General features: G+C 38.5%; 1 protein-coding gene across 4 annotated transcripts in view; it reads left to right on the top strand.

Moving 5' to 3' along the window:
• LRMDA (leucine rich melanocyte differentiation associated) overlaps positions 1-17,514 on the top strand; it is a 632,726-nt gene that overhangs the window by 12,142 nt on the left and 603,070 nt on the right. The window contains exons 1-2 of one of the 4 annotated variants that reach the window (XM_071438838.1): positions 12,482-12,740; positions 16,626-16,726. In XM_071438838.1, coding sequence (XP_071294939.1) covers positions 12,489-12,740; positions 16,626-16,726 — 353 coding nt within the window. In that variant the 5' untranslated portion in view covers positions 12,482-12,488. Of the gene's footprint in view, positions 1-12,481; positions 12,741-12,829; positions 12,947-16,625; positions 16,727-17,514 lie in introns of those variants that run through there. The other 3 variants (XM_071438837.1, XM_071438839.1, XM_071438840.1) reach the window with 3 other exon arrangements.

Genomic DNA, 17,514 nt, shown 5'->3' with positions numbered 1-17,514 from the left:
CCAGAATAGAGGTTGCCTCTACACTCTTGGTTCTGTTGTTTAGTTCATGGATGTGATGACAGTCTTGAGGTGTTAATGAAGATTAAATTATACCACCCCTGTATCATCCCTGCCTCATTTGGTGCAAAATCTGCGAGACAGAATGCCAAGAGATCGTGATTAGTCACTGACCCCTTTGAGAGGTATGGTAGCAGCACAATATAGCAAAGTAGCCTATTTTTTTTTTTCACCCACACAGAACATACAGAAGTCTGATTAAACATGAGAAACCTGTAACTGTTTCCATAGCAAGTTAGAGGACTAAAAGCAAGAAAGGATTATAAGTAAAGGTATTAATAAGAAAGCACTTTTAAACCTGTAAATTATGAGTACTAGATATTAGTACTAAAAGTATACAGAAAAGTTACAATTGTTCTTGCTAAATAAGGGTTACATTTAGGATATGCACCTGCAAACACACTGGTTTGCCATTTTGTAATCAGTGATAATTATAGTACCTCGGCAACAGGGTAAACAGGAGAACCTTTATTTTGCATATCACAACACTGAAATAAAATTATTTTCTAGTGGCATTAGACTGGCAAACTTGATAGAATTAATATGATGTGAAACTATATGGGTAAATTAATCGAATACATCAATTTTTGTTGTTAAAACAAGCATAAAGTAGCCTGGATTTACTTTAAGGGAATCAGTTGAAAAAGCCTCTCCAAATGGTACAAAGTGGAAGTTCTGTTCAGTGTGAGATGCTTAGCCTGGCTTGGGGAGTGGGGGGAGTTTAGTAGGGACCGTACTTCCGGGCCACTGTTTTTGCTTTGGTCTGAGGACCACATCTTGTGGAATTTCTGTAGAAATCTCTTGATCATACATGTTCACCTCTCTCCAGGAATTTGTAAAGCAATGGTTTGTGTCACAGGAAAAGATAAAGTCCTGTTAGAGCCCAAACTTTTGTCCATTGATTTTGCATTTTATTTTTATGCTATCCATTCTACAAGAGGGAAAATACTTTTCATTTTTAATTACACATGCAGAAGGGATTATCACTTGTGGGCTTTATCCCCACTCCTGAGTGGTATTAGCAAGACAGCCAACCTTTCAAGCTATCCTCAGTGTAACTAACTGTAAAATTGGGATATTAATGCTTAATTGAGATGGGTATAGTAGGGCTTAATTGATTAATATATGTAAAATGTCATGAAATTTACAGGTGAATGACATTTTAGAAGTGTTAGGTAGGACTTTCTTTATATTTTAACATAACCAGTATAAATAGCAGCAGGAACTGATCATTATGAACAATTTTTACAAACACATTTACTTATCTTTCTACTGAAAGACAAATTAATATACTGTAAAGTGAATACAATTTGAAGTCCTAAATGTAGAAGAGAATTAACATGCATTTCCATTCACTAGAAGGAGAATATTAATGTTAATAAATTTCCTAGTAGATAACAATTTGAAAATATTATTTTCAATATGTCAGTTTATGGGCCAGTATGATGAAATAGATATATATATTCATTATATATAAATGGTCATTAAGCTTAAAATAGAATATCTAAAATCAGTGCACTTGACTTCTTTTTTGCTCACTTACTTGTTTAGTTGATGACGGCTTTGGTCTTAGCTCTTCTGCATTAACAGAACAATTTAAAATGTTAGTATAAAACAGATACCCTCAAACTTTCCAGGTAACAAAATATTTTCAGACCTGTGGTTTCTTTAAAATTAGAACTTTTTCCTGTTTGTGACAGTGTGGACAGTTCTGTAGCTTCAGTAACATATGTATTTTTTCATAATGAAAAATTAATGGTAGGGAAGAACTGTATTTAACATCTTGCTATGCTTTTATAAGAATTAAAATTTGGAATAAGCAGAAATACTCATCATGCTGCTGCCCCTTTGAGGTTATTTCACCAGATTTTTTTTTCCACATTGTGAAGACCTTAATTTTTTTTTTCCATTAATTTTCTTTTAAGCCGGACTTGAAGTTACTGTAAGATCAAAAAAAGAGGAGAAAACTATCCAAGTTAGCTGTTAGGTCCAAGGTGATTGGGATTTTCCACAGGAAGCTCCACATGCTGTATCCAGGGTGCTGTGTCTGAAGTGTGTGTCAAGCTGCATTTTGGGGTTACAAGGCTTCAGTACCATGTCTGGGATGCCAGGTGAGACCTTTCCTGACTGTGTATCACATCCTCAAGAAAAGAAAAAGAAGTTTTAATGCTAAAAATCTTAGTAAAATAGCAATAAATATTTTAATAGGAGGTTAATTAATTGACATAAGGCGAAACAAGCCAATGCACACTGCTTATAACCACACATGACTGCTGCTGCATAACCTCATCTTAGACACGTGGTTCTTTGACCATAAAATTTTCCAGCTTCTCTTACTGCATAGCTTTGCTTTCAGGGTTATTTACAAACAAAACCTTCTTATAAAGTACAGCCTAATGGGTGTTTCTTTCTTGTTTCAGTAGGGAAGTCTAAGTCAACTGAAAAATTCAGAAGAAATTGAAATTTAGCTGGCTAATCTGGATATTTCCTTTTATTCTGAGAATTAACTGTGCATATTTCTCAAGAGTTTTGGGTTGAGAATAAAGTAGTTTTTGTTGGTTACTTCTACTTTATGAACGCAATTTGTGTCATATTTTATTATCTTGTGCTGTATTTTATTCCTCTATCCTGTTGTCCTGATCTGTGATATATGTTATGACAGGCCCCTTTTTGCTGGGTTCTGTCACATAAATCAAGTTATTCCAATTTAAATCAACAAAGTTGTGGTAGGCTTTTTTTTTTCTCCTCAGAGAGAAAAAACCAATTAATTTGCAAAAGTTTTATGAATAATAATTTTTTAAGCTTCCTGAACCTTTTTTCTATGGCTCAATATGAAGTCTTTTTTAATAATGTTGTGACTAAGTCTTAAACCACAGCATTGTCTGTGACTAGATCTTTTAGCCTTCACTTTTTATTACCAAGCCTTGTCTTACCAAGGTACAGAATCTTCCCCATGCGACCCAAATGTATCAGAATGGTCTAACTCACACAGAGTCATGTGAATGACTCTGTCACTCAGATTCACCAGTATAATCATTACTAGAAATAAATCCCAATTCATGACCCTCTGGTGCTTTTTGGTTATGGCAAGTTAATGGTATTAAAATGTGCTACACTGTCAACTTTGAAACTGAAATCTTACACCATCATGGTGTAACTCATGCTACCTCCATTTTGATCCAGAGACAAACCCTGGGAGATTTTGAAGTGATTTTATTTTTGATATCCATTCAATCATTGCCTTCTTTTGCAAATATGTCCACTGGTATCTGTTTCTATTTTGATTTTGTAATGTGCATTTCTCTGCTTGAACCAGAATAGTTTGTTCCTTATTAGTCCTATATGTTTTCCAACACCATCAGCTGACAGTAGCTTTACTCAGCTGAGTGGGATTCCAGGAAGAAATATAAGCATGGAGAGCTTTATATGATATTGTTATCAGTCTTCTACTATAGTGTTATCAGTCCACTTTCATCTTTACTTGAGAGGAACATTTAATAATCTGAAGCTCTGAATCACTTCCCTTTGATTGTGGAAAAGGTTCCCAGCATGATGGCCAAACGTCAGCGTGTTTTTGGATATTTATATATGTATGGAATCAAAGTTGGATTTCAAAATTAAGACAAGAATTTCCTTAAGTTTAGCATTGGTCTGTCTCTAATAATCTTTGCAGTATAAACAGGAAATCTCTTTGATTTTAGTCTGCTATTTCTTTTGTGTTTCTCACCAAATGAAGGCTTATCAAAAGATTCTTTTTTTTTTTTCTTATTTGTACAGATGGTATTGAGACTAAAACATAACATACAACTTATGGAGGACCGCTGTTTGCAATGAATGATGCATTACTTTGGCTCAGCTACTTTCTTTTTATTTTCCCATTTGGATAGTGAGAAGGGTCTAGAAACAGGTTTTTGTCAAGAAGGAGTAGAATACTATTGTCAAAGTTGTAATGAATCCTAATCCCTGTATCACAGGGCTGCTTGACTCACAAGTTTGATTTTTTTTCCTGCATTTCCTGTTCACAGTAATGCCATTTTCTTGTTAAAGAACAGTTTCTGCGGAAAATACCTTACCTTGCACTGGGTTCCTTTGTTCTTGCACTTGCATACTCATGATTTTTTTGTTTCTGAACAACTAAAAATTGTGTGACTAAATTGTGATAGATGCAGGAGAACCTGGAGAATCTAGGACAGAAATGTCTTGTAGGACCAGCAGGTACTATAGAATCTACAATCTACAATTAGTCACTCTTTCTGCTTCATCTTACCTAGGAAAGGTGATTATGTATGTTATTGAGTTGGAAGGATTTCTCAGTATATTTTTTTGTGCAAGGAGAGTAGAAGAAAGGAATAAAACACTAAAGTCACCATTCAGGAAGAGTGAAATTAAACTAAACCATCTTGGTTTCCCATGTACTCTCTCCCATTTTCAAGAAGTGTAAAACCTGTTTCTTGTAGTTTTCATGTTTATGTATATCTCTCTATTTTAATAGACAGTATATTGCTTGTGGAGTCCTCTGGAACTTTCAGCTTTCAGCTCTTCTTTCTTGCATCATGTGTGTGCATGTTCTTTTCCTAGTGATGTCTCCAGATGCAGAATTAATGCTGGCTGTGCTATATTTATCCCTCCTCACCCAGAAGGATGGGTGGATGAAAGTAATAAGTGAGTAATGGGAAAAGTTGCTGTTTAAGAATCTGCAGAGGATGGTGGCTTTTGTTTGGGCTGTGCTCTTTCTTAACCATCCAAATTGTTAGCAACTTCCATACATTTCTGTGGGAATCTTTTGTACTTAAAAGGTATAACAAAAATCAGCAACTGCTTTGGAACTGAACAATAGGGAACAAAAACATTTGCTGCCTAAAATACAGAAGTCATTCCATATTCAAGTGTAGGAGGTTGACTACTAATTGGACTCTATTCCTGCTGACTGCTCTTCTCAGCAGAGTATCATGTATCTGTTATCTCTGTGGAAGGTTGTGGTTCTCCCCTTTGCTGGTAGAACCTGCTCAAAGATGGAAGATTAAAGAATGAGGCCGTGAGAAGCAGGGAAGGAACCTGTTTGTTAATGTCAGGTATTCCCACACCTTGGCTTGAACTCCTTCCTGATCATACAATCTTCTGCTGGGGCAAAGACACATCTTTAGGGGCATAGGCTCGTAGGGGCACAGGGCCCCATCCAAGTTATTTTCAATAGTATATGCCTATTATAGATAGGTCTCTCTTATTATGCAGTGTTGTTTGCAAAACAAGATGCAGAATGTGTCTTCTTGGAGTAGTCAGGTGAATACAGTTCTTTCTGAGAAAAATTAAAACCAAACAAAACCTCAGCAAAACAAACAAACAAAAATCTCCCCCTCCTCCCCTTCCCCATCCCACCAAAAAAATAAAAGGCCCCATAAACCCCTCTCAAAAACTCAAAACCCCAAATACCTCTGGCTAGTGTGGTAATTTAGCTCTTGGCAGCTCTACAATGAGCTGCCAAGCCAGCTGGAACAAGAGAGAGCAGCTCAACGAAAGCTGCTCTGGCCTCTGCACCCACTTCCTTTGTTTTTGACCTTTGTATTCAAGCACTTCCTGCAATAATTTTGTTTTGTCTTTGAAACCAGCACAGTGTGACAGACAGTTGCTGCCCCAGACATTGTGACAGAGATCTGTAAGAAGAAAATACTTCTGTGAACCTCAAATCTGTTATTTAGAATAGAACTGCAATGTTGTATGGCATCAAATTAGACTTTATCCTAGCTTTAGTGCCCTTTTCCTCCCCAGTTCTGATTGTTGCATTCTTATGAGGAAGCATCAATGCCCAGATAGGTACAGTTGCTTGAGTATTGCAATTTACTTTCCCAGGATTGTGCAGCCAGCCAACCTGAAATTCACCTATACATAATGGATTGTAGGGAAGTATAGCACTTCAAATATGTTGTGAGTCAGTCGTTTTAGGCTTAGAAAGAAATAATCTCTGTGTATTTGTGCAACATATAATTATAGGAGAAATGGTAGCAAAACCTTCCATACCAAGCTTACTGAATTCCTTCAAATTAAAAAAAAATAATCTTATGATCTTATTATTAAGTGTTCTGTGCCTCCATGATTAGCAACAGGACTTTGAAACTTGGCAGAAGAAAAAGCCTGCCATCCTTTTGATGGCTTTATGAAAAAAAAATTAGAGTGCATAAATTATAAGGGACTGAAACATACAATTTCTCATCTTTGGTTTGTGTTATACATTTAGTTTTGATAACATGTCCAAATCTTGCAATAATCTGCAAGGCTTGTGGATGCCTCATGTCAGCATCTTTCTTCTGTGTGCTGTACTCTGGATGGGACAAACACAGAATCATTCTCACCCTTTAGCTTGGAATAACTCTTGCTGCAAGTATTGTCTACTTGGAGTAAAGAATTTATGTTTCTTGCTCATCTTTTTACTGGAAATAATAATTTTTGTTATGTAATACCTACACCAAACAAGACAAAGCAAACCAGAGTATTGTGTACAGTTAGGGTGTCAGACCTAGGTGCTGGGTAGTGCAGCTTCAGTTCCCCAGATGACTACAGATAATAAATATAAGTTTTTATACAAATAATGTATCCATTCTATGCTGCATTCTATCAATTCTATTTTCCTGGCATAGAGTGTGAATAATGCATTAAAAATGCCAGAACTTCTGGTAATACAGAGCATTGAGGAACTTACTGATATTTTGCCTGGTTGAGGTAATTTACCCTCTGTCCAATCTATAGTCTAAAGGAAATGGAATTCTGTATGTTATAAAACCCAACCAACCTAACACCAAAATCCACTAAAAGACAGCTCTGTACCACAACATATCTTAGGAAAAGTAAGAAATAAATTGCACAATTAATTGTTGCTATGTCCTAGTTGTTGAGGACGTAACTTATTAAACATAATTTTAGCCTAAGAGCTATAGTGTGCTATATAATGTAACATTAGGGATGTTTAATTGTATTTGGGTCATACCATTTTGGTCAACAAAACTGTCATTACCTTTATTGGAAGTGAGATGAGATTACTGAACACAAATTTTATGAAAGGGCTTTTTTTCCATCAAAGCTTTTATGTTGTTCTGTGTTTTGGAAACTCAACTTATAGAATAATGCATTTTGAAGTATATACATAAACTTACCTTAAAAGAATGCTAACAATGTTACAAAATGAGGCTTTTCAAAGACATCAGAAGATGTTGAACTTCAGGGTGCCTTTGCAATAAAACAGTGAGTGAGCTTATGGGCTGCATTAATTCACAATGCCATGTAGCTTCACTGTGCTCATATCACACTTCTGCCATATAATAGGAAAATAATAACCAAATATATCCCAGAGATGGTTTTAGACATAATTCTGTTTTTCCTGGGGACACTGGAGGAATGAAAGAGCCAAAATGCAAGAAGTAGGAAATATATCAGATTGGACGCTCTGCTCTTGAGTAGCAGGAAAGGGTAAAAATCAAAAACTCTGGATGAAGGTAGAAATATTAACCCCCCTATCTTTCTCATAGGAGTCTCCACAAGAATGGAAAAATGTAAATCAAGGCCATTAGTTGACAGTAGGAAAGTTACATGAAAAACCCAGAGTTACATGAGCCTACAGTAGTGTGAGATAACCAATTTTCATTGACTGCTTTTTTGGACTAATTTATCCTGCGGAGTTTCAAACACTCCAGCATGGGAATACTTCTGGAAAAGACCCCAACACTTGAATGTCACTCAGATGTTCTTAACTTTTATAGCACTATATCACACTGCCATACTAATACTGTTCAAAAAAAGGTGTACCAGTGTATTGCACACATATGCAGGACTTGCTTTTCAGATCCCTTTAACCTGTTTATCATTGGCTGTTAAATATCCTTATATGTGGCAGTATGAGAAGTAGTTTGGAGATAGGAACGAAGAAAATCTAATTTGCAGCTGTTCAACTTAGGAATGGCAAATGACATCATCATTTCTGTATTTCTTTCTGTAGGACTAAAGTACACACTTTATTGTACTTTATCTTTTTTCTGTCAGGGTTTTTTTCCTGCATGTTTCACAGCAGGGAGTGCTAGTGATGCTGTTTCCTGGGAGACATCTGAAGTTATTAGTTTGGACATTAAACACCCTGTTTAACTCTTTGTGATTAAAAACAGGTGTGAGGGAAGCTACATATGAATAAAATGTTCCTCTGGCAATACAGAGGAAAATGTCTGTACTACAGTCAGTCTTTCTCAGCTAAATTGATTTAGTTTGTATTCACATCATATTGCTGTTGATACTTATTAACAAATATTTTGAGACAATATTTTCATTGTTAGCATCAAGAAAATAAGTTTTATGGATAAACTGTGAACCAAATTTTCTGAAGGTCAAGTTAGAAAAAATTCTGTTACTTGGCTGAGGTTTTTTGTCTGAAATTTTTTGCCTCAGAAAACTGTTCAAACACACTATTTTGTCAGGAGAAATTATATATATGTGGGTTTTCTTAAAAGTAGACAATAGTTTATTTGACTTACTCTGAAATATAGGATAATTGTATTTGTGTACATGGAGGCATACATGCATAGTGTGCTGCAAGCTGGAAAACAGACCATTTTGATTAACTCAAATATTTTTATATTTTTATAACTTTCAGTTAATGAAAAAGTCAGGATTGCTATTATTTCCTCTAACAAATGTTCAGTGTTCATTTGAGATGGGGAAATGCTTGTATGCAAAGGCTTTATATGAAATGACATAATTCATTTGGTGCTTGGTGCTATGCCATATTTACTGGTTTGTATTAGCTAATTATTTAATCAGTTGGTCAATGAGATTTCCTGATTGTAACTGAGTACACATTTTAAGCAACTGACTCCTAAAATGACACAAAGCTCTGTTATTATATGAAGAACTTATTTATAAGAAGCAGATCTGATGGGTACTTGCCATGGTTCCAACACATTGCTTCCCACTTGTTTGGAACTGGTTTCCAGGTATTATTTTGAACTTATAATGCTCTTTATTCAAAGAACAGGTCAGCATATATACATATGTGTGTGTATAAAAGATGTACTGAGCATATTAGTGTTTCTCAAAACCCCTATTTTTTTACAAGTCCATGCTGTATGTAACTGAAATATCAAGTAGTTTTGGCAATACTCTGTTAAAAATTTTAGGAAATCTTATTGAATGGCCCATACAGAAGTGCCACCTTCTGCATCTAACTGCAGTGAAAGTGATTATTTAAATAAACAAGTGATTTATATAATTTTTTAAATATAAATAACTGTAAAAAAAGACATTTCAAAGGTCAGCTATGGCCAACTGTCACATAAACTATTTCAACCTCTACAAAGAATCCTCACAAAACTTTCAGCTTCTGAGTAACCCCTGAAAAATATATTCTGTAAGTACAAACTTAGTCCTTTGAAGCTTTACTCATATAGGCAGCCCCATCAAAGCTAGATAAAACCTTCAGATGATGCAGGCTGTGTCAGGCCAGGACTCAAGGTAATGTTTTGAGATGCTCAGAAATACAAATACATATGGTAAGGTGAAGAACAGCCTAAGTCCAGAGGTTGCCTCACGTTCATCTGGGATCTGCACTATCAAGTGACACTGACGATCAGCTGGCTCCAAAGCTGGAGAAGTCCTTTGGTATTTACATTGCACTGTGATGGATTTCAGCTTCATAACAACATGGGCGCATTGACTCATGCGCCTGAAATCTGAGACTAGGTTATAACTTTGTTACAATTGCAGATTAGATGTTACAAAATAGTCCTTCGGGGCTGAGTGTTTTCATTGCTTTCGAAAATCACATGCAAGTGACAGGTAGTTAAGAAATAAGGGAATAAAGCAGACTCTAAAATTACAAAGTTTGAGAAGTTCACCAATAATCCTGTAGGAAACTGGCAGCAGAATTAGGATTTTTGAGATGTAAGCTTTCAAAGTCTGGGGAAGCACCACAATAAGACAGTCATCTCTCTTCTCCTTTCCTCTGTTCCAGCGAGTTTTGTTTTTCCCTTCCTTTACAGTATAATAGTCCCATTTTGTCACTGCAGTTGGTAGCACTCCCTTTTTGTTACACACCATGGGACTTGGACCTATTATTTATCCATGGCAGATAACAATCTAGGCCATGTCTGTACAAGAAAACGTTGAACTGGTTTCAAAAGAACGACTATAAGCCTGATGCACTTAAAACAGTTTGCCACCTCTTTAAGTTGTTTTTGTAATTTAGAAAATTCAGCTCAACTGATTGAAGAGATGATAAAGTCAATTTAAGTCACCTGGTTTAGGGAGCTACACCTGCAACTTTTCCCTCTAGACAAGGTCTTGCCTAGTAAGTAGGAGGATCAATGGCAGGTTAATGCAACTGGAAATGTAAGAAGCGGGAAAAACCCCCCAAACTTGCTATTATTTGTGTGGGTTATTTTGTAAACTATTTAGGCAGGGATTTTTTTCTTTGTAGATACCTCTAAAATGACAGCTAACACTCTACTAAAATTAATCCTAATAATGTAGATAATGATATACTAAATTGTTTTCAATATAGTTATTCCAATTTTACATGAGTGTAGTATTGAACTGAATTTACTCCACTAACACAAATACTGTAGCAGTGGGCCACATGAGCTGTATGTGTTCATTCTGGTGGGAACCACATGCTTGTAGCTAAAAGAGAGATAAAAAGTAGATACAGAAAGAGGAGAATGTATTGCTTTGTTTAAATATACAGTTCACATAGTACTTGTTTTTCTTGGCATATGTTATTTACTATATAATCTAATAGATAAATAAAGGCCTTGATGGTTTGAAGCATGCTGAGTGATGCTCTGAACTAGCAAGTATGCCTGGATGGAAAACTCTTAGAGAAACAGAGCTTTTATTCATCAGTGTAGGATCAGCTTATTTGCTGTGGCTGAAGGGTTTGATTCTTCTGTCTTACATGATACAAGGAAAATCAGATCATGCAAAGCACTGGAGTGATTTATTCATTGGCCGTATTTTGATTTTTATGTATGTTGGCCCATTGACATTTCTAACACAATACATTAAAACAACAGGGAGGAAGAACATTTTTTTCCTCAGCTATTTGCTCTGTGTTTCCTGTCCAGAAGTCACTGAAGAAGGAGGGATGGCTGTAGTGAAGTTGTAGTGCCACAGCTGTACCAAGAATTTATTCTGTTGATTCTAAGAGGTAGAGCAGCAAGTCCAGTATGGGTTTCTGCTGTGTTGCTGAATAAACTCAAGAAAGTGGTTTGCAGTGAGGAATACATATCCTCTTGAAACTTATTTCCCCTCACAGCATGTGCCTCCGCTTTCAGCAAGAGTGAGTTATGCTATATTAGCAATACAGGGGAAAAATGAGCCAGATTTTTAAAGGTGCTTAGGCAGCTGAAGAGGTAGGTAGATGACTAATAGGATTTAGGATCCAAGCTTGGGAAACCTTTAAAAGTCTCATATAAAATTCTTACAGAAAACAGCTCCTCTAGTCTGCCTGAACAGTGATAATCTACCATCATGGCATTATTTTAATTAGTAAATTCTTGTGTCCTGGAAAGACTCATTTGACAGGGTTTTCTGATAATTCCAAAGGTATTTCTGGTTTCCACACAACTGTTCTGTGTTCTAGAAACAAAAAAAAAAAATATTGCTATGAGAATGTGGACCTTTCCTGGAGATAGCAGGAGATGGTTTTTTTTTTGTTTGTTTGTTTTTCTGCAGGCGTTGCTTTACCAGTGACATACATCTCCTTAAAGGCAAGTTATGCTTTATGCCTCAAATTAATGAGCTGCCTAGTAGGTGGAAAGTCAGTACAGATAATGTTCCGAGTAATCTAGTGCCTTATGGGAACTGAAATCCAAGGTGTGATCCCTCTGTCAGTGTCACAGATTGGCACTTTCCATCACTTCTTCCCATGGCCTATCCCAGCACGTGGGGCTGCCCCGGCGCTGGGAAGGGCAGAGGAGCTGGGCGAGGGTCTGGAGCACAAGTCTTACGAGGAGCAGCTGAGGGAGTTGGGGTTGCTTAGCCCGAAAAGGCTTGGAGCGAGGGTGGGGGCAGCTTAAAGGAGGCTTTAGAAAGGTGGAGGCCGGTCCTTTCTCTCAGGCAGCTGCCGACAGGACGTACCTCTAGCTGGGCTAGGGGAGATTTAGGTTGGACATTAGGAAGAATTTCTTCATAGAAAAAGGGATTAAACATAAGAATGGGCTGCCCAGGGAGGTGGTGGAGTCATCGTCCCGAGAGGTGTTAAGAACACACTGAACGAGGAAACGCTGAACCACTTCATGCCTTGGTCTAGTTGGCGTGGTCCTAGGTTGCACTGGATGGTCTAAGAGGTCTTTTCCAACCGAGCCGATCCTGCGAGGCACGGCAGTCGCTGTGTGCCGCTTTGGGCTCGCGTTCCAGGTAGGATGCCGCAGTGGGGCCCGGGGCGGCCTCCGGCAAAGATGACCGTGCCCGGGCACGCAGCCCTCGGGCCACGCCAGCCTCCTGCTGCCACCCGCCCTGGGCCCGGCTGCGCCCTGGGCCCGTCCGTAGGAGGCGGCGGGAGCTCCGCGCTGCCGCCGCCCCCGGCCCGGCCGCGCTTCCGCCCGCGTCAGCTGACTCTGCCAGGCAGCGGCCCGGCCCGGCACCGAGCCCGCGGAGCCTCCGGCGCGGCGACGCGCAGCATGGCAGGGGCCGTGGTGAGCGGAGCACAGGTAGGTGTCCGCGGCCCGCAAGGCCGGCCGGCCGCGGCCCCACCTGCCGCGGGCAGCGCGTCCCGCCCCCAGCACTGGGAGCGGCTACTCCCGCTCCGCGCCGGCTCCCGCCTCTCTGCCGGTGCCTCTCCCGGTCACTGGGGGCGGCGGACGTGCACGGGGCCGGTTTAGTTTCCAGCCGCACCGCACCACGGGACGCCGCGCAGGTATCGCCTCCGTCGCCGCAGCGCTGTCCCGAGGCCGCCGAAGGGAAGGGCTGAGGAGCGGGGCCGGGGGTGCGCTCCCAGCGCCGGCGGATAACGGAGCGCCGGGCCGGGCAGCGCTGCCGGTGCCGCTGCCGCTGACGTGCGGCGGGCGCGCCCCCGGGGCTCCCGTGCAGCGCGCTCCCAGCGGGATGCGCTCCGCCTCGGAACCGCGCTTGCTCTGTCCGGCTGGGGGGCCGAGGGAGCGAGCTGAAGGAGAAGTGAAATATGCTAAGTGTTTGTTGTTCCTCCTGAAACCGCTTATGTATGTTTCGGTTTGGTTAAAGAGAAGTTTGGAAATATAACACAGCCTGCTGACTTTTACCCAGCGCCTTCTATGGCTACTGAAAAAAATTCTTTGTGAAAGTTGATGACATTAGTGATAAAGCTGTGACTAAAGTTAGAACTTTTTTTCTTCCCCCCCTAAGGAGAAGGAACCTTATCTTATTTTTGAAAATGGTTTGCCGTTAAACCAGGGTCCTACCCATCTAATTGCTTCTTTAATCTGGTCACTATTTCTGTGTGGAATTCGTGTAAATATGTCTGTGATATGAAGGCAATTAATTGGCTAATTTTGAAGCTGCTCCAGGAAACAGTTCCTGTGGTCTCTGTGTTGCACCCTGGCACTGAGCGACCCGCAGCCTTCTTCCCTTGAGCATGCCTTGAGCCCCTTAATTTGGCTATGTGCCCAGCATACAATCTTCTAATAGCATAGAGTAAAATGTAATGCTCAGCTGACTAGAAATATTCTCCAGATATAGTTCCCTTCAATGGGAGAGAATATGCAGTATTGAGAGTTCATATGTGACCTTTTCGGTGACATTCCTTAATAAAGACGTTACTCTATGGGTTATTAAGATTACAGTATCATTGTAGAATGATCACAGAGACTAAATGGTGATACCCTCTGAAACTAAAGCAGAAGAGAAGTGCAACTGCTATTGATAGTTAACTTATGTTTTGAATATTTTGTAACAACATGTCTTTTTCATGAATTGCATAGTGTGTTGAAGAGTCTGCAAGAATATCTCAGGCCTCCATAGCCTATCTGATGCTGGCCTTTGTGGGACACTGAACATTTTGGTGGGGTATTGAGTAGGCAACCAGAAATGACTGACTGTGACCAACCTTCACTATATCTGAGTCAGAGAATTAGGTCACGGAAACCTCTACATCCAGTTTTTAATGCTGTGTGATGGTCTGTGACTGGTATAGAAAAATCTAAGAAATCTGCTGTTACTGATGTGCCTTGCAGCCAAAGAGCTGGAGTCTTGGGAAAAGTGTGCTTGCTCTCATCTCTCAGTGGTGACGTCTCTGGATATGTACTTGGGAGCTCATAGTCATTTTGAGGGTATTTGAAGAGGAAGCAAAAGGAAGAATACTGAATTATATACATTTTATTGTTTCCCGAGTAAATGATTTTGAAGTGGAACAATAAAAACGAAGAAATATTCTCATGTCTTCTGTCCACTGACATCTCATTTTATGTTAGCATTGTACTATGAGTGTGCTGAAGTGGACTCTGTGGAAGTAAAATGCCTTTACAAGGCCTCAGCATTGAGAGGCCATGATAACAATATGTCATCTGCAAATATGCCTGTGAATAATCTGTTTGCACCAGTTGTATAAATATATTTGCATATTATAACTGTTCAAAGGCTGAACCTTTGAAACATTTTATGCATTTTGTCTCCTGTGTGCTCTAAACGACATTTGTATGAATCTTTTTCTTCAATTTATATTCGTGTGGATAGGGCTTTGATGGCCAGGTAAGTTTCTGAAGCAGTGTGTAGTAGGCCAGAGTCCCCTGCTCCTTCACAGCCGCTCCTCCCTGGGTGAAAAGCCAAGTGAGGGTCTGTGCTTTTGCTGTGTTTGTGGTTCCTCAAGACATTCTTGTCCTCCCAGTGTTAATAGGCATCATATTTTAGTCATTTCTGTTTCAATGTGTTGCACTGAACCAAATGCTTAATCCAAAGCATTAAGCTGTTAATGTGATGTGTTTCAAAGGGTTTGCAAGCATTAATTTAAAGAAATCTGCAATTCAGTGAAGAATGATGCAGTTCTTTTATGCATACCTTTGTGTATGTTGTAAAACACATTGTGATTATCTTAGACGTAAACTGGAGGAAAACCCCAACATCCTTAATTCAATAAATTCTGTAAAGCATTTTCTGGTATATAGAAACCATTAGGATGCCAACTACCCAAAACAGTTCCTTTCCCTTTTGTTCTTATATTTGCTCAAGTTGTGTGTATGTCTGGTACCAGAATATATTTCAAGAGCAGGTCTGATTTAACAAGGGGAAGAAGTTGTTAAACTGAGCTTCAAGCTACCTGTTTTCTGCTCATAAAAATTATTTCACTGTTGTCAGCTTTATCTGTTGAAGTTATTGAACAAAATGAATTAAATGGAATGCCATATAGTATTATCAGATGCAATCATTTTTAGAGCGTAGGAGATCAGGATGACTTGCAGAAGTACATACTGTCAGTCTGCTTTGCAGAGGAGTCTCTGTTTTAACAGAAGGTGGAATACTATCAAAACAACTTTGATGGATTTTTTTTGCATATTTTTCATCCAATGTATTTTAGACTAGTGGAATATGGTATTGAAATTGACTTTATAATTAAACAAGTGGATAATAACAGTGTTGTATAGATAGTGGTCTAACATGGTGCTTAACTTGCTAGTTGGTCATTAAGGGAAACTCGGATTTCTGCAGCACAAAATCTGAAATGTCAGTATTTTGAACACAGTAAGGATGAGCCAATATAGATGTATAGAATTCTTGACAATAGTTTTGAAAAGCTTTGTGGGATTTCTTTGAGGAAATCAAACCAATGAGTTCTAAAACAGTACAGCAGAAATAATAGAAAAAGTTTAGCTGCTTTACGTTTTGTGTTCTTCTAGAAATATTGTCACTCACTTCATCCCGACTAAAAACAAATAAAACCAAACAGAATCTAAGTAGACTGGTTTTGTGCTACCACTAATTCTTCCTGTGTTTGCTGAAGATGGGTTAGATGGGCTGGTATGAAAAAGAGTACACATACGTGAAGGTAATGAGAAGCCAGAAATCTTTAAGACTTCCGTAACTGTCTGAAAAGAAGCTGCATGCTTCATTTTCATGGTCATGGGCAGCTCTCTTGCTCTGTCCCTAGTGCGTTACTGGGAGTAATAATCTTTTCAAGGAATGGTTAGAATGGATTGACCGTACACTGCTGAGGTATTTCTGCGCGTAAATTTAGAAAACAACCTTTGTTTGTTGTATATGAAGGGCCAAACTGGAAGATCCTTTGGATGGTTTCTGATCCTTCAAACAAATTTCTTCTGGAGCATGTCAGAATGGTAATGTGATCAAAGTATATTAACAGTGAAATAGAAGAAATGTGATACATTTAATTGAAGTATTTTTACCTGGAAGGAGACAAAACATACATAAAGACTATGGATGTAATAAATATTAAGTAGATGGTATCAATAGAAAAATGAGTTTGTGTGATAGATTTTATAGCTGTAAAACTTATGTAGTTTAAAGCTGTATTGCCAATTCATTGCACGTTATCATTTTATCAATGACACAGAATCTGGACAGGGAACTAAATCTACTCATGAAATGTTTCCTTGTTGCTTCTTTCTCAGGTGTCCTACATTAGTCAGGACTGTGAAGAAATTCCAGAATTCCTAGGAAGAAAATATGGACATATGGCAAAAAGGCTAGATCTTAGCTTCAACTTGCTAAGGTATGTGGCAATATATAGTTTTTCAAGTGCAATGTGGAATTCCAACTCCTAAAATAGACTGGGGTTTTCTTCAAAGTAGAAAAAGGTATATTGGGTACATTTAAATGTTATCAAATGGATGACAATGTTTTATAGGTCATGTTTGTCTCCTTTTCTTCCACACTTGGAGCACAAATAACCAGGTAAGTCTGGAAAACTAATATGTTTTAACATAAATGATGCCTATTGAGAAGCTTATGCTTTGTTCTCTACTTAAATTGGAAAATAAATGTCGAAGAAGTGAAGAATGGGATCAAAAGTGAATTTTCCTTAACCAAAACACAAGTAAGTATGTGTTTCTCTCCCTTTCTAAAAATTTTATTTATAGATTTCTGGTTATTACTATAAATGCTTTATGATGCTCTTTTCCCTGATGATGTTTTTTGTTCTATGATCTTATTTTTGTGCATCTGTGTAGTTAAGTGCTAAAGCTGAGCACAGTTAGAATTTGTAATTCCTTCTAAGTATTTTAATATTTGGATTAGTTTAGTATTCTGTAGTATTGCTGTAAGCTCCTACGGCATCCCATTTCATTTAATCCTTATAAGAGAGCCTGCTGAGGTTCAGCAGAGTATATTTCAGGTTGAAAAATGTGGGCAAGTAAATAGAAAGAATTTGAGTGCAATTGTCTGTTTAATAAAAAAATAGGTTTGTGGAGGTAGGGTTGAACTCAACTCATTTTCCTTTTATTTTATTGGGGGTAAGGTCACAGTCTGCTTGTGAGGAGTAATACAAAAAGTAGTGTGCTG

Source organism: Agelaius tricolor, unplaced genomic scaffold (assembly GCF_023055355.1).
Source record: "Agelaius tricolor isolate 1412-34295 unplaced genomic scaffold, bAgeTri1.0.p SCAF_13, whole genome shotgun sequence".
Classification (NCBI taxonomy): Eukaryota; Metazoa; Chordata; class Aves; order Passeriformes; family Icteridae; genus Agelaius; species Agelaius tricolor.
Note: the sequence above shows the minus strand (reverse complement) of the source record. Positions and strands in the feature narration are given on the sequence as shown.